A 19128-nucleotide genomic window follows, 5' to 3' on the forward strand; every position below is an offset into this window, starting at 1 on the left:
AAAAAAATGAAGAAGGAAGATATTATGTCTACTTTGAAGTAAGAGAGTATAGTGTTCTTAAAAATAAACAAATTATTATTCTTACGATGACAATAGATTGAGTACAGGACAGTGTCTACTCACTACCTGTTTGTAATAAAAAAAATTAACTTATTACTTATTGGATATCTGTTTAAAAAATATACATAGGTATTAAAATTCGTTCATATTTATAGATATATGTAAATATTTAAAAATAAATAAATATTTTATAAATTTTTAAAATAAAATCCAAATAAAATTACAAAAAAATATAAAATATAATATGAATTAAATTAACTTAATAAAATATAGATTAAATTTAATTTAACTTAATAAAATATAAATTAAAATTTTATTTTATTTTTTATCGATAGTAGATATATGTGGATACATGTAGTATGATACTCGTACTCAATCTATTTATAAATGTGTGATAAAATATCTATTACTCACTATCTACGGATAATAAATATATATGGATACCAACTATTCGGATAACCACAAACATGAGTATTTTTATCATTCCTAATTATTGCAACATTAAACTTATGATATATTTTATCATTTTATTTATTTCATTTTTAAAAAAAATAAAGAATAGTAATATATATTTCTTTTAACTCCTCCCTTCTAACTTTGATTTCTTAAGATACTTTATCCCGTTACTAGTAGGTTTTTTTCTTTTACAGTGGCTTTAGTTTGCTAGAAATGATTGTCAACTCCATTAATCTCTATAAATAAAACATAAAAACACACACACAAATTATATCTTTTCCATTTAACCAATAACAATGTATATTTTAGGGGAGCCAACTTATCTCTTTTTTTTTTTTATGGTGTTTGCTTCATCAAGTTGAGGTTACACGAACTTTTTTTTATATGGTAGGAGAGATTTTTCATGAAAAAGTAATGATATGATTGTAAAAGAAGAAGAGAAAGAGATGAAAGTTGTTGAAGATCCTACTTCAAGAAGTTATTTTTTTTACCATATTTAAGCACCTCTCACTCTCATTGTTGCACAGCATTTATATTATTCACCACCAAACAAATCCTATTTTAAGGACCTTAGGTTAGGCTTCACTACCCAAACTGAACCTCATCTATTATTTTTTTCTTAATCTTTTTGTGATTTTAGAAATATTTATTTTAACATCAATGTGATATATATAGAAAAGGTATACACACTTTTCAGTATATATCTTTTCGTTGAAACAATATCATTCATGTTCTTTTATAGAAGTCAAATTCTCTATTTTAAGTAGTATAATATCTGTTCTCACTAAATTAGAATGACATATACCTTTACCAAACATACAACATGTTGAATGTCCACGTATGGTTTGAGTTCAATAGTTCTATTTTAGAAAAATCTCTCATGAGAATTCTGATTGATTCAAGATCTTAGACTGCCATGAGATTTGGAAGTAGCTTCATGCCATGATTTTCTCAGTTGCTGATCATTCTCTTTAGTTTTTAAGTTTAGATTCTGCACGTGATACATTGCATCGTGAATTTCGCTGATCAGAACTTGGTTGGTTTGAAAATGATTTTTTTTTTTCATTTTAAAAATACGTATGAAAATATGTTTTATTATTGGGATAACAACGCAAACAACAAAAAAAGTAGTGTATAATTATTATACAGCCAACCTAATGAGATAGACAGAGAAACATTAATATTATATTTGAGAACATAGCATGCCTAAAAATCTAACGTAAAATTCAGAAGTACGAAGATGAAGCAGTCTATAAAATTTCTAGGTTTGTGAGATTGAAGTTGAAGATAGTGCACGCGCCGTGCCATGTGCCGTCACCTCGTTAACAAATAATAAGGTAGCCGCCAGATAAGGTCACTCCAAACACGTGCCCTTGTCTATATTGTACCACCATTTCATTTACATTTTCTATCTGCTACTCTACTTAATTTATTGTATATGTAGAAATGAGAAAAAAAAATTAATACTATTTTCATTGCTACCTTCATTTTTATCTTGATTACATAATATAATGTGTGATATTATTATTAATAATAATAATAATAATAATAATAATGGTAATAATAATTTTTTGGCATAAAATGTTTGTTAATGTTTCTATGCAGAAACAACTAACCAATGTGTATTTACGATGCTTCTTTAATGCAAAATCCAGTCAAGTCAACTTGGATCTGCGCAATGTCATGTCCAGCAAATAGGGAACCCGTGATAGAGTTGATTAATAATTTATGCTACTTCAACTAGGAATTCTCTTTCGTTTATCTTTCTCTAGAATAAATTGCCTCAAAATGGCCTCTTTGAGTTGTCCCAAATGCTAACGACGGATGTCTTTGCTAGTTATATAATTCTTAATCTATTTGCAAATTTGAAAATCCATGAAGTGCTCCTTTGATTTTGTTATAGTTGTTTAGAGAAGTAAGGCATTATCAGAGCATGTGAAGAGTACCCCATCAGCATAAATACAGTAACAAATGCTGACGTTGGTATGATGTATCTCAAGTACTATCTCAACACAGAAGATAGATTTCAACAAAATAAATAAATAAATAAATAAATGATAGAAGTTTTCATACAAGCAGATTTCAGTGTATAGGAAAGTAACATAAGAACATGGGTAACCCCTATATTTCCTTTCTTCTTTGGAGGTGAAACACTTGAGGTTGTCATGAAATTGATGAAACACAAACAATTTGCTAAAAAAAATGTTGTGAACCCATCTATGTACAAAGTCAGTAGTTGACAGCAAACTGCGTCCTTAGATCCCTAAAATCATGTTTTTTCCTGTCATTCTGATACAAAATTGAGTATTCCCCCGCTTTCCAGCAGGTTGTCTCCAATCCATTCACTCCATAAATAAGGGTTGGCAGCAAATCTTCTGCAGTCTTCCCCCCACAAATCCCATCCCAGTTATGTGCCCAAATTTGTCAGAACCAACACAAGCATCTGTCCAACTCATCCATCCATTGCATGCACCTCCCTCTTCCAAGGCCGAGAATCTTGTGGCTCATATAGCTTTGCCGAAAGCCCCAATATCGCGGCCGAGACAAGCTTTTTGTCTGTGGGAGATCACAGTATGAGGAAATCAAACAGTCCACATATCTCCACGTGATGCAGAAGAAGAATCTGCAGACAAGGAATGGTTATACGTCTCTCTTTCCCATGGGTCCAGATGAGTTCTGCTTCTTCTGTATACCATACTGCCAAGCATCTCTGGATTTGTCACCCCCGTGATCAAAATCATCTATGGAGTTCTCCATTGAAAACCGTGATTGGCGATGGTTCCCATTTCTCGAGCCAATTGGAGCACCCATATTCTCGTCATCTTCAGATGGTGCTCCCAACCTGGACTCCATCATATGCATATCCATTGATCTATATCTTGGTCCACCTGATCTCATGCCCCTCATATTTGATGAAGGCTTACCGGGCAATGATGTGTAAACAGGTCCCTTGGACACCAGGAAGTCTTTAGGAAGAGAGTCCATATCCATATAGCAATTTCGAGATTTAGCATCATTAATCAATGCAGCCCAATCTTCAGATTGCACCAGAGCATTCGCATTTCCCATGACCTGTGATGGTAACAAACTATCAATAATATTATCAACTAAAACAAGTTTAGTTTCTAATTAATAAATAAAACCACTGAATGCATTAGAATGATATCCATACCCAAAGGGCCCTTCTTGCACGTGTAAGGGCAACATTCATCCGACGAATATCTGCAACAAAACCAACACCGTGACTAGATGCACGCACACAGGACATTATAATGACATCTCGTTCTTGACCTTGGAAAGCATCTACTGTATTGATATATAGATCCTTCCCTTCTTCTGAATTTAAGACTTCGTCAAACTCACGCTGGAGGCATTTCAATTGCAGCTTATATGGAGTAATTATGCCAACAGTAATTTTTCCTAGACCCAGAGATTTGACTGTCTTCTGAACATGCTCATACAATCTGAGACAAAATTGTGCTTCATGTATGTTTTGATAAGAGACTGATCCACCTCTGTGAGACTCGCGCCCGTGTCTGATATCATAGAATAGGTAAGGTTTAAGTAAAGGGTCCTTGTAGTATGGCTCGTCAGGCAGTTTAGCCACGCTTTCACTATCGGTAAGGCGCCCCTGATAGAAGTACCTAGAAGGGAAATCCCGAATATGAGGGTGCATTCTATACTGCACAGACAGCAACATTGTCGGGCAACCTGCTTGCTGGAACCTTTCAAAAAGACTCCTACTGTACATCAATGTTCCAGCAGCCTTGCTTATAACTGTAGCAGGAAGCTGCTGAGGATCTCCAACAAGAACACATCGAGCTGCACCGAGAGAGAGGGGAGGCAGAATTGCCACCTCACTGGCTTGGGCTGCCTCATCAATGACCACCATATCAAAACCATGGGAAAGGCGAGAAAACAACTTCCGGCCACTGCTAGAAACTGTAGTGAAAACAATCTCTGCTTCGTTTGCAAAACTGGCCTCCAAACTAGCACGGGCTTCTTCCAAATTAAATCCACTACCAGGTCGAAACCTACTTTCAAGAAGGGCTAGGCGAGACATCTCAACCAAAACCTTGTCCCGGTTTTCAACCACAGCAGCAAGGCTCTGTAGCAAAGCATCTCGATTCTGATCTCGGGCCATGAGAAGGTCAGGATCAACACCAACAGATCCTTGGGAACGAACAGCAGCAGCAGCAGCATTAAGATCTCTGTGGAGACAATGCAACTGCTGAGTCAGCTGTGCCTCACGATTCTTTAACTGGTGCATCCATCCCATAATTTCTTCCCGACTCTTGATTAAAAGCTGTTCAGTTCTACGCTCAACAGATACTGCTTGGGCAGCACGTGTCTGAGAATCAACCCCTACTCGAGCCACATCTGGTCGATAAACTTTCATCTCCCCATCAATAAATCCACGATCCAGAACACGAGCAAGAAGCTCATCAGTGGCAGCATTAGATGGAGCACAGACTAACATTCTAGGTTTTGGGACCAGTTTAGGTAAGGTTCGCAAGAGATTCTGGTCCATGTTTTGAAGAACTTCATCAATAGATCCAGTGGGGACATTATCTGAATTAATCTCATTGACTTGCTTGTAGCTCTCAGGGGCCACATGCTTTAGTAAAGAGGTGTAGTAGTGCTGATACTGAACAAGGTGAATGACATTCAACATTCCCCACACTGTATGTGTTTTTCCTGTTCCTGGAGGTCCTTGAACAAGGGTAAATGGCCAAGGTTCTTGCCTTTTAGTTGATCCACTACTTGTGCCAGCAGCTGTGTGGGTAGCTGCCCATTGGATTGCTGCCAACTGGGGTTCATTGAAGGTCCTACGTAGATACTCAACAAAGTTCTGTGTGAAGCATTCGGGCATGGCTGGGGTCTGTTGCTCGTATTTAGGGAAGTGTTCGGGACTAGGCTGAAGGATTGCACTTTGCATCTGGAAAGCAAAAGTAGTTAGAATTAAAACCCCACAACACTACTTCATATCATGATAAGTTTCAGCATTTACCTGCAAATTTAATCGACGAAATGCATGTAGGGCAACATACTCCCGTTGTGTGGTGGCAAGAGAACCAAGAACGGTGAGGTACCAGATGCTTCCACTTAGAAGCTTTCTTATGATATGGTCATCATCAACCCTACAGGAAACAACAATAACATTTGAGATCAATATGGGAACCAAATAAGTGCACAGCAACGCAATAAAGGAATCTCAAGGGGAAAGTTCTAACGAACACTTGCCTGCTGGGATCATAAGAGTCTCCAACATAGTAATGAAGAATAGCACCAGGAGGATCACGGGTATCAATAGGTATGTGACGCCTAACCGTACCAACCACTCGTCCCGTGACTTCAGATTCCCCGTCATCCTGAGCTACAGATAAATTGTTCTGCTTGGATCTAACTGCTTGCATAATAAAACTATTAACACAATTGAACTACAAAAAAATTTAGAACTGATTATCCTGTACTAGATATTTGGCAACAAACCTGATCCAGGCCTGGGGGATGAAAGAATTGCAACATCACCCTCCTTAAATGACCATTTGAACTCATGTACTGGAAGAACTTTAACATCATACCACCCTAAAAAGAGATTCAGATAAATTAAACCCACGGATTAAAAAAAGCAAAAGCAATAAGAAGAAGAAAAGTAAGGGACTACTACATATTTGTTTGTTGAAGTTGCAAGGATAAAGCATGAAGCACAGTTAGTAAGGATCCAAACAAAATTACAAGCAGGAAAAGTAAAAATTAAATTCCATGAACTAAGGAGACAGTTTCTATTATACAGATGGAGCGTTTAAAATAATGCAATAAGTATCAATTCACAGCAATGAATTGCTTAGCAAAAGAAATAAAATATATATGTAACACAAAACAAACACTGAAAGGTAAGACGTACCTCTTTCCCTTGACTCATTCGCCTTCACTCGCACCATAATATGAGTATCCCTTGACACTGTTTCTGTTGACTCTTCCCAAGTACTGTAAAGTTGAGCACGGCATTCCTCAAAAAGCAAAGGTTCAAATACTCTAACATACTCTTCCACTGATTCAAACCGTCCAGGAACACACTGAAGCTCAGTATCCTCTGAATGACAGGATCTTCAATTAGTTACCAACAATAATAGAAAAAACAACAAAAAATTCAAAAGGAACCAAAGGATATATCTGCATTAACCAGAAAAATGACAAATGAAGATCAATTCATTTACTAGAAGCAAATGCGTTAGAGTTTAAATGAGCAAGTACATACTACAACATAAAGCCTTAACCTACAAATAATAGGAACCAGCTATATGAAACTAGGATTGATACATGTTTTTGCATTTGTTTGCTCATGTGATCATAATATTTAACGTACGAGAGAACTCTTCCAGAAGTTCTATTACATAAAGAATAACAGAGCATGAAAATAAAATGTCAGATTATTTAAACTACAGTCAAATTGTTCAGCAGGTTTGCCATATTTCCACCCACAATAGTCATAGACCCTAATATCCATGAAATGACATTCTAATAAATAAACCTGTATTTGAATGGAAAGATAACAATTTCTGATTAAGAACATTTGAGAAGTTCTTATCTACAGCATGGATATTGTGTAGATAAAACTAACATTTTAACAGTTGATGAACTTTGTTTTGAAAATGGTCAAATAACTGTTACTGACCCTTTTAAAGAATCTAAAAAACCATGGGTGGCAAAATTGAGACAACATGAATATTTTGCATTTAAAACCATTCATACAATCCAAATCACAGAAAACAAAACAAACAATCCAACACATTGGATAAAATCAGCAAGTAGTGAAGAGAAAATAGAACAACAGGGCAGATAATAGTCAAAATACTAAATTGAAGTAAAGCTCCAAGTTTCCCTTCCACCGGTTATCTTTCATTTTCTCTCAAGAAACAAGACAACTTGAGAACCATAACACAAAAGAGGCATATGATGGCAACTGGATTACATAAAGAATTCATGTAAACCAGAGGAAGCTATCAAATCAATATCAAATTTCATTCCAAAAACAACTGTCATCACCTTTGCATATCTCTCCAGTGTTATGAATCTCACAGTGTGATAACTGGAGGAAGGGAGCAACAAGATGAGAAATCAGAAACCACACGAGTGCAAAGAATAAAATGAAACAAATCCAAAGAGACCATAAAGCTTAACAATAATAGTATATAACTGCACTATGGTAATAACACAATTACTTGATACCTGGGTGATGCCAAAACTTTTCACTGGTCACCTCCCGTATAAGACGTTCAACAGATGTGTCCTGGGACTGGTTGTTGATAGGAGTCTGCTTCTTGATAGAAAGATGTTTCTTGTTTCCTAACTTAACATCATTGGAACTTTGACCACTCAATCCCAACTTCCTATTAGAATGGAGAGTGTTTTTCTGCTGCCTTGAATCTGTCAATTGTTTCCATGAACCCTGTCTCGGAATGGGTGGTAAATTGGCCTCTGCAGGAGGTTCTGTCTCACTGTTTAACCTCCTGGATCTAACAAGTGGTCCAGTAGTATCGCCATTACAATCAGATTTAGGTTCGTGTGCTTCAGCATGGTTGCTACCTTCACCAGAAGTAGTCTCAGTGAGCTTCTGATCCTTAGCTATTCCAACACGCTCAACTTGTGCAGGAATAGTGCGGACTTCCTTTATTGTACGACTTACAACAGATGACGAGAAATTCTGCCTTCTAGGGGTTGAGGTTTTAATAGGACCTGCTTGCTTAACATCCTCTAAGTTAAGAAACATTGTCTGTCTATTACGTTTCTTTCCCAACATTTCCTCTTTACGTTGGTCAATCTTCCTCTTCCCTGGATTATTTGCACACCTAAGCGCATGACTTGCTTCAATACCTTTCACTTCTTTTTGCTTGGGAACTAAAGCGGGTTCCTCCAGTGCATCAGTAGAGGTTTCACTTTTTATATTGCTTTCTGAATTTGGAATACTATTGCTTTTCTGCTCACTCGAATTTGATTCTAGACCTATAGAAGCATGACTACCCTTTTCATCATTTATACTATCAGAACTCTTAAGATTTCTATGCTTACCGTCAGAAGCAACCACAACACCCCCATCCACCATTCCAGATGCTGCTACCTCTTCTGAAGCTTGACTTCGCTGTGGCAAATTATTCCCTACATTTGCATTAGCATTACTACCTCCATTTGCATTAGCATTATTACCTCCATTTGCATTAGCAAACACGTCCTCATCAGACCATTCCCCTTCTTCCCTCTCAGTAGGTTGGGCATTTGTTGAACTTTGAATCAGTGAATCTATAACCTTCACATCTTCATCTTTACTTGACTTTGAGGAAACTTTTGTGTCCTGGTCTCCTGCTCTCTTCAATTCAGCATCTGATTCAGGCACACCAGTGGATTTAGGCCGAACAAAAGGTTGAAATCCAGAGACAGATGAGGCATGTGAAAAAGCATGATTATTTACTATTCCTTGGGATGCAGTTGATGTTGCAAATAATTCAGAAGCATGGGGATTTGCCGATGGGTGTGTCTTTTGGGGCTGGATGCAGACAATACCATCTCTATCATCATTATCCTCTGCAGGCGGTTCATTGAGATCAAATAATGGCCTTCCTCGAGAACCCATCTCATATGCATAAGTACACAAACTAAACTCGGAATATATTGTTGAACAGAAAGGTTGCTTTTATTTTTTTTAAGAGACAATACCCATGACATGCCCACAATGAGGACAGACAGTGCACCTGCAAATCGAAAGGTACAAAGGGCCGTAAGGCTCGAGGTACAAATTCTACTGCCTCAAAGTGTAAGGTAACAAGCAGCAATATATGAATTTACATAACAAGTAAAAAGAAGCACATACAACCTAGATGCAGTATCGCCAAAGACAATCACAAGAATCTACATCTGTCAACTAACCCAAACCAAAAACAAACAATTATACAAACACAGAATGAAATCCACAATTTACCAATCTTTACAGGTAGTGACGACTTGTGTACATGGATGGATTGATCACAATGTCTATGATTGAGGATGAAACTAAAACAAACAAATGATCCAAATGGAACACAACAGAGTCAGAAATCCCCAATAACAAATCAAAACCCATCACCAAAAACAACTTCAAAAGAAAACCTCACACTAAGAACTCCCCAAAAGCCAATCTTCAATAAACCATCCAATGCTCATCAACACCAATCCACCTATCAACAGAACTCCTTTCAAGAATAAGATGACAAGGGTCAAATCAGAAGCAGCCAGCAAAATACAAGCACAAGAAACAGTCCTGAACTCACACCACCCCAGATCAAACGACCACTAACTTGTCATCCCAAAACCTAAATCAAAACACTGAACGTGGAACCACAAAAACTCCATCCACGAGTGACCTAATCATCATATCTAGGGTTTCAATAACCAAAACCAAGTTAGTACCTTCACCAACGCCTCATCCACCAAGATTCCAGATTCCCACACACCCGTTCACCAAGATCTTATCCTCACAGACACACAGACACCCCACGTTCAGAGATCAAACCAGTTGCCCTCCATTCTCCCAATCACAAACCATCAAACCAAATAATCCACAAATCAAAAGAAACAGTCAACCCTGATTTCCTCATTCACTATCATAATCATTTACTGATTCTCTACCCATCCAGATTTTCACCACTGAAATTATCAACAACCCACACCACCCCAATTTTTTTTAATATTAAAAAATAGAAAATTAAATTAATTAGTCCTGGAGAGAGAGAATTTACCTCTTCTCACTCCGCACAGAAGGGGGCGATTTAAGAGAGAGACCGATGTAGAGAGAGATAGAAGAGGGTCGCTCTATAGGTGCAATTTAGAGAGAGAAAGTAGAAAGAGAGAGACAAAGAGAATGCAATTTGATGAGGGAAAGAGAGGGTGTGGTGACGGGCTTTTATAGAAAACATGGATCCCAAGTCGCCGGCCGGAGTTTCCACCGGTCACCGTTAAGTAATTTCCGTCCAGGGATATTTTCGCCATTTAATTTTTTCACAAAGGGGTAAAATCGGAAAATCGCTGCCGCCAGGGGTAACTCGGTATTTTCCCCTGTCTTAGCGAGTAGAAAGCATAGATATACCTAAGCGTGACCAAACGAAAAGGATTCAAAATCCTCACCCACGGTTCTGGACGGCGGCGAGTGGAACCCACGCGAAACGGAACGCGTGAGAAATTATGGCCGTTAGTTTTTCTAATTAATTTATTAAGAACAATTAAAATCCTAATTTCTCGCTGTACTTTTCCGGTGACACCTTCGTGTGTCTCTTCGCGTAATACTGATCCTTCGTATCTCTTTTGTCATCTTTTTTTTAATGGAAAATACAGAAAGGGAAATTCATTAAAACATTTTCATTTCTATAATTTGATATTCTCACTTTAAACGGTCAATCCACTCTACAAAAATGATATTTAGAAAAAGTAAATAAATGTTTTATTAATTTGTACTTTTAATATATTTCCCTCTTTTTTTTTTGTTAATAGGATAATATTAAGAAAACTTATGCATCGGCACAAGTAATATTGAGAATAACTACTTTTTTTTTTATTTTTCAAAATATTGATATCTTTCACTAATGATCCTTATTAAAGTAAGTAATCGGCTTGTTTTCAAATGCATAAAATAAAGAATTGTATTTTTTTTTTCTCAAAAACACAATTTATGTTTTAAATTAATTTTCATGCTCTAACTGTATAAAAAAATGAGTAAAAAATATAAATACTATAAAAATTAATAAATTTATTATTTCTAAGATGTATTACAATTAAATTCATATTTAAATTTATTTTAACTAGTTAATAAGGTAAAAGTCTTTAAAACTAGAAAAATTATTAAATATGGTTTGACAAAATTCTTTATGAAGATTAATTATAAACAAAGTTGACATCGATTGCATAATTGCAGAAAAAACTAAGTAAAAGTTTTTACACCTGTGCATGGAATTCAATTTTTATTAATTTATACCTGTCCAGAGCATTTAATTACAGTGAAAAAAAAGGATAAATTTGTCAATGTTTACTGATAATTAAATATTTTAAGAAGAAAAAAAACAGAATAGATACAAATATTTATGAATTGTTATTTCTTCTACATTTAACAAATTTAACTTTTTATTCCTGAGCGTATTTTACGTATTTTATAAAATACATATTCAAATATGTTTTTATGAAAATATGATTTCTTCTATTGTTGGACTCAAGAATATTTATTGTTTTAAACTATGACATTTTCTAACTATACTTTTTTTAGTTATTATTATTAATATAATTAGTTCAACACTAAAAATATAAAATATAGTTAAGATATTGTTAAATAAAGTAATTGTATTTTTATATAATTCAGTTAATAATATATCTATTATTTAATACAAAAATAGATAATTATATTTTTTCATTATTTTTTTCAATAATTTACTTGTAACGTTAGGCTTTCATTAACAAAATATTAGTTTAGTTAGACACGCTTAGAGATCATTTACTCTATGTTAAAATAGATACAATTTACTTCTAACTGTATTAATTATATTAAAAGTAAATTTAAGATAAATTATATTGCTGGGTTGGTTTTATTGTGTTGAAAAGATTATGGAACATTACTTTTGTTTTTATCTTCTAGACATGTAGAGTTAAAAGATAATGAATAGAGTTAAGGATGTTATATTAAGGTTATAACTTCATAAACCACTGTAGCCTATTGTTTGAACACTATTGAAATGGTTGAAAGTAAGTTTAAATCTAATGTACATATGTTTTGATTCCAAAATTTGTTATTAAAATGACTAGGCTTTTAGTATTTTTAATAAGTAAAAATTCAAGCAAAACTAATAGTTGTTTGTCACTAAGCTAAAATAAGTTTTTCATTTAAAGTGATAATTTATATTTTATGTTGCAGTGCGATTTTTTTAAGTAACAATATGTCGCTCAAAATTATAATTATAAAAATAAAACTTATGCTGTGGATTTTCTACAAAAGAAAATGTTGGGTTGGTAAACTGAATATATATATATATATATATATATATATATATATATATATATATATATATATATATATATATATATATATATATATATGATAAAATAAACATTTTTTAAAATTAAAAAATGTTATGCGTATTTGTGTAAATAATAAATGAAAATTTTAAAAATGTTATTTGATTAATGATTGGAGATATAATATGCTTGAGTGATCACAAGGGGTGAATCATTAAATGTCATTTATGATCTGTTATGCATTGACGTGATGTTTATGTAATGTGTTATTATTAAAAAAATTCATATTTTTTCACGAACTTTTATCAACAGAAATAAATTTATTGATATAAATAAATTTGTCAATAAATCAATTTTTTTTTGTAATAAATATATTGGTAAATTTTGATGATAAGATGTGTTGATAAATTATAACTTGTATTACTGACGAATAATTTCGTCGATAATACATACATAGGTTAATTATGTCGGTAATTTATAATTTTTATTATCGATGGATATTTTTATAGATAAAAATGAGTGACAATTTTTCTGCCAAGTTTGATGGGATTATTTTGTATATTAAGAGGAGATAGGTGTAAAAAAAGGAAAAAAAAAACAAAGAGAAGGAGAAGGAGGATGAAGAGAAAAAGGAAGAAAAAGTGTAGTTGTAATAGTGACGAATATTTTAAGTATGTTGTTATGCTCTTTAAAGTGACAAATGTTCCAAGCATATTATGAACTCTATAAATAAAATCTTTCAACATTTCTTAAAATAAATTTTCATTATCTTCATAAATGACATATTTATTTATTCCAAGAGTAAAAAAAACATAAATCATCCTTAAAAGGCAACATTAAAAGCTTTAGGGTGTGTTCACTTGGGGTTGATTGGGGGAGATGATTTGGGGGAGAGTGATTGAATGGATTTGAGGGGATTTGAGGGTAATTTTTGTTGTGTTTATTTGAGTGGATTTGAAGGTGATTGAGAGTGGATTTAGGGGTAAAGTTTGTGAGAATTAGTGTAGGATTTGATTGATGTGACAGTTTTAAAAATTTTGTTTAATTGGTAGAAATTAAAGATTACCAAAATGCCCCTAGGTATTAAGGTGATATAAAATGGTATTTGTTTATGTTATATTTATTTGTAAAAATGTTTATTAAGAGGAAAAAAATAAAAATAATTATTAAAAATAATTTATAAAAATTAATTCAATTATAATTTGGTAAAATACCCCCAAGTGAACACAGCATTACATAAACCACTGTTATAACAATTTTATTAGACTCAAATATAAATTTCTCAATTATAAAAATGCATAATTTATAACAGTGAACGAAAAATAAGTTGAAGTGTTATTTGGGGTTTGTTTTCTTCACTCCTAAACTAATGATTAAAAAAAGAGATTAATTGGATGATGGAACAATTTTATGAGTGGTGAAAGAGGTGTATGAATATGTGATTTATTGGTGCTGTGCTGGAATACGTGTGGAGCAGTGAAGATTGAATGAGGACAAATGAGCAGTGGTTCTGGAAAAATTTAAAATGTGAGGGGCACATGAGTAATTCATGCTACTATCCCTCCAAATCTTCTCAATCTGACGGGTGACCAAAAATAAGTGCATCTCGCAAATCAATCACGTTACTTGCGCGCAAATACCTTCAAGTGAACACACAATGCATTGTTTTCCATCGCTCGATGATATTAGTAAACAGTAAATACCTTCGAAGTGAACACAGCCTTAAGGAAGAAACAATTGTATGTTAAATTACCAATTAGTTTTTTTAAAGTGAAATTCTTATGATATGTCATATCAAGTTAGGGTAATATTTTTATATTTATACGTACATGCAATGTTATGATGAGTACATCCCTGAGACAATATATGAGATTGAAAATTTTGTGGGGTTACATAGACACTACAAATAATTCATTGAGGATGTTTTTTACTAGCTCATATAGGTCAAACATTTTGTTTTTCGTAAACTATTTGTAGAATGCTCAAGTTTAAAAGTCATGACCACATAGTGCATAACCACTTTCAAGTTCAAGTTCAAGTTCCTTATTCAAAGCCATGAACACTTACAAAGTTCAAGTTCCTTTTTTTTTTTTATAAAAGTTTTTTATAAAAGTAAGGGGTGATGAGGTCGCCTTATGAGGAATTGTGTGCCAAAATTTGTTATCAACATGTAAAAACAATCTATAAAGTATGTGAATATCGTGTGAACCAACTCAATCCTTCCATTTTTTTTATTGTTTTAACAATGTTTATTGTTACTAAGAAACATCTCAAACATTTATTCTAGAAATTCGAGAGGAGATCAAGTTTGTGCAAACAAAAATATTTATTTATTAAAGGTGTGAGGAGTGTTACAAGTTTTTTCTAATAAAAATTGTTTTTTTTAACCTTGTACAAAAACGTTGAAAAATGGCTTACAAAATTACAATGTTGTAGAGAAAAATATTCTTGATAGAGAAAGAAAGATAAATGAAGTTCGTGTGTGTATATAAATTTTGTTGTTTGGCAGAGGATAAAGTTGAATTCAGAATTAAAAACATAAAAAATTTCAATAAGTTTTGAATGTGGCAAGTGAAGATGTAAATTATTATTTAAGGTAAAATATTATACAAAATATGATATTCCTGGCGAATGGACGGAGAAAAAGCAACACAAAAAAAAAGTTATTGTGGTGAAAAAATCTAGAAGAATAGCTAAAGGACATAACATAACCAATTGATTTCATAGCAAAGTAAGTAAAAAAATCAGGTTAAGTTCTAAATTTAAATTGTGTATGTATTGATTGGAAAAATATTTCTTTAGTATAAGTTGCATAAATTGTTTCACATTGTCAAACATGAAATAATATCATATGACACAAATAAGGGTGTGGAGAGATAATACATAATTATGAAAGTTTATTTGGAACAAGTCTATAAAGATTAACTTAAAACTTAAACAAAATATTTGAAAAGTGATAATACATGACAGTTAAATGGTTATAAATGACCATTTACAATAAATACTGTATACAAATCAAAATAAGTTGGTAAGGAAATACATAACACATTTTTAAACATGGTAAGGATATACATAACACTTTGAACATTCAATCACCCGTGTTTATACATTACTTATCTATTTTGTTGGTTTGATTTGTATCTTAAATGGAGTTCAATATGCATAATTTTGTCCTTATATAAAGTAGGTGTGGGACATATTTTATTGGAAAAAATTATAGTTAACAAATTAGATATATTATTTTAGGAAATATTATAGATAGTGAGGCAATTTGTGATTTGATAAGCGAAATAATTTCTTTGAAAGGATAAAATATGTTGGTGTTGGTGAGCATACTTCATATTTGATTGTTACTCCCCGCAATTAGAAAATTTTAACATCATGCATGTAGACATTTTAAAAATATATTTCCTTACCTATTAAAATGATTATAACTTTTTCTAGTTTACTAATTACAGATAAATTCTAATTACATCAATATGATGTTCTGTATTAATTACTTTAAAAATTCTTAATGATTTCTCTTATAATAGCATATTATATTTACAATAATACTATTTATCTTAATATATATTTTATTAGTTATATATATTTTAACTGTAAAATTCATTTCGATACAATGCTAAGATTAATATATATTTAAATTAAATATAGTAATATCAAAATTAATATGCTATGATATCAAAACAATATATCTTATAAAAAATAAATTAAAGTTCATAAAATTAATCTTATCATTATTTCAATGAAATTTAAAATTCTATCTTAGTTAAAGATAAAATAAATTTATAATATATAAATGAATATCATGATGTTCGTTTCCTATTGAGTGTAGCAAAATTGTTGCTAGATTTGAATTTAGACTTCCAATAGATAAAAAAAAACATCTAATTAACAAAAATTTCTAATTATAAAGTAAATAAAAAAGGTAAACAAAAATTATAGCTAGAAGTTGGTCAAGTTTTGCATGAAATGCCTATGAGAGTATATGTTGAGAGCAATCAATTCAAGTTGGCCACATTTGTGCAAATGTTTTTGAGTATTTCACCTAAGATTTTCGAAACAAAGTTATGAGTTGTGAGTTTTTGCTAATTTATTAGTTTTTGTTTTATGTACACTTTTTTTCATCTCATTTTTTCAAAATGGTGGTAGGTGATGATCTACATCAGTGTGAACGAAAAGTTTGACCACCATCTCAGAATGCACCATTTTACTTAAATTATATTATTATTTTTAAGTATAATGTGACATTAGTACTAATAATTGGATGTAATGTGTTTGTAAAAAATGTATTAATCATTGACCATATATTACAAAATAGATAACCTTGTTAATTGGTGAGTGAGAGTAATTTGGATGTTTGAAAGAAACCCTTTCTTCTATACAGTGATTGTGTGGAATTTACAGAAAAACAATAATTTAAAGTACTGTAGCTACTTCATTAATGGTGATAATTCTGAAGAGGCTCGAGAATCCATTGTATCACTTTTCATTTATGACTTTTTATGAAGATGGAAGGTTCATTGTGTCTTTTTATGCAGTTGGAGGTACATTGTTTGAAATTAAGCAACAATAATTTAAGAGCAATGGTGTGCTTTTGTGGGTGATTTAAAAAATAGTTAAATTTGATATAAGAGTATGAATGAAAATAGTGAGTTGTTTAAAAATGGTGAAAAATAAAAATTGATTTTTTTCCTGCTAAAATGAAAAAAAAGAAAAGAAAAGAAAAGAAAAGTAGTATAGTAAAATGTGAAGATCAATCAATAAAGTGCATTTCATGTATTATTATACACTTTCGTTATTATATATATTACTCCCTCTATTTAGTTTTTAAAATTATCAAATAAAAAAAATGTGCCACAGTATATACATTACTTACTAAAAACCTAAAACGTAATTTGCTTATTACGAACATTAATTATAAGATTGTTTATATATTTAAAGATATAATTATTTCTCCTACAAATTATTCATATGTATATAGAAATTATTTTCCGTGTCCATACATATATACATACAAGTATTATAATTTAAATAAAATCAAATATTTTTGCAGTAATTTATTGTGAATCAACATAAAATCTGATGTCATAAGGTACCAAGAGGGGAAGGAATTTTTTAAAACTAAATAAAATAGAATCAATCCATATAACATAAAATTGCCTAAATTATAAATAAAATTAAACTAATATAAAATTATCGTGTGTGTATGTGTATTGGTGTTAATGTATGGGTACGTGTGTATATATTTTGATTTGAGTGGAAATATATAATTTTTTAGATAATATCTTTACTTTGATTTTCATAAATTTAGTGTTTGATTGCAAGAAATTTGAGAAAAAAATTGAGATATTTTATAAAATTTAATTCAAAAACAAAAATGAGAATAGAGATTTAAAAAGACTTAATTATTATTGCTATAAAATATCTTTATTGATATTTAAAATTGTAACGTCCATGAAAATTGTTGTAGTTTTATAAAATATTAATTGGATATCCACGATATAATAATGTTATTATTAAATACAGGTATAATATTTCATACAGATAACACGGATACGCGTGTATTATAACCTCAAAACAATAAAGTCCACAGTTAATGTTAAATAAATAATATTAGTAGCATAAAGTTTTTTTTTCAAGTTTATTTACTTCCGGATCACTTGTAATAAAAAATATTTTTAAAATAATAATAATAATAATAATAATAATAATAATAATTACATGTAAGCATGTAACAATGAATTAATTAAAATTATTATAATATTATGCATAATAAACTACTTACAGGTCTTATTTAAAGTTTCTCACCACCAACTTGTTGTTATGTAAGTAGTGAATTCAAAATATCTCTACTGTTGTCTTTTTTTATCAAGCTTGTTGTTATATATATATATATATATATATATATATTCAGTAAACATCGCATGTAAAATTATTACTGATTTTATATAAGTAGTAGGAAATAAAAAAAAAGTTGGTAACAAAAGAAGGTGGTATAACTTTATAGTAATGTGATCCAGTAAGAAGTGTGTACGTTGAAATCACGCATGTTCATTAGTAAATGACTAAACATAGCATGTGAGTTCTTATGCTACTTCTCTGTACTTACATTACCCATTCTAAACCACCATCTACACCTAACCACACCAATAAATGTAAAACCACCATTACTATCAACTTTTCAAAATTAAACAAAAAGAAAAGAAATAGTACTGAATGCTTAATAATTTTTCTACCGTAATTGAATAATATGATCGTTCGATTAATCAAAAGCTAGCGATCGATTAAATTTACGATTTTATATAAGCCGACCAAAAGATCAAATGGTCAGACTAAAATTGAATTGAAAATAACATTAAGAATAATTATGTTAAGTATAAGCTAGTTTATTACGGTTTGAGTTATAATTAGGATATCACTAATAAAAAATCTATCTTAAATTTATAAATATATATTTATGATTTTCAGATAGTTAGTTATATTGGTTGTACATTATTAATACTAATACATGAGATAAACCAAACAATAACTAACGTGAAGTAAAAGAAAAAACTTGTACTCAAGCTTGGAGTCTGGAAA

The 19128-nt window shown here is 31.6% G+C and overlaps 1 protein-coding gene across 2 annotated transcripts; it reads right to left on the bottom strand.

Moving 5' to 3' along the window:
- Positions 1-2536: 2536 nt before the first annotated feature.
- On the bottom strand, positions 2537-10443 carry LOC108319314 (uncharacterized ATP-dependent helicase C29A10.10c). Of its 2 annotated transcripts, XM_052868293.1 has the most exons (9): positions 10290-10443; positions 9232-9266; positions 7750-9099; positions 6425-6613; positions 6010-6105; positions 5761-5923; positions 5528-5657; positions 3689-5455; positions 2537-3588 (listed from the first exon to the last, which is right to left on the bottom strand). In XM_052868293.1, exons 2-9 carry the CDS (start codon positions 9233-9235, stop codon positions 3157-3159), a joined length of 4131 nt encoding a protein of 1376 aa, XP_052724253.1. In that variant the 5' UTR covers positions 9236-9266; positions 10290-10443; the 3' UTR covers positions 2537-3156. The 2 variants fall into 2 exon arrangements, with proteins under 2 accessions (XP_052724253.1, XP_052724252.1); XM_052868292.1 differs by having other exon boundaries at positions 7750-9266.
- Between the last annotated feature and the right edge of the window lie 8685 nt (positions 10444-19128).

This window comes from Vigna angularis, chromosome 9, assembly GCF_016808095.1.
Source record: "Vigna angularis cultivar LongXiaoDou No.4 chromosome 9, ASM1680809v1, whole genome shotgun sequence".
NCBI lineage: Eukaryota > Viridiplantae > Streptophyta > Magnoliopsida > Fabales > Fabaceae > Vigna > Vigna angularis.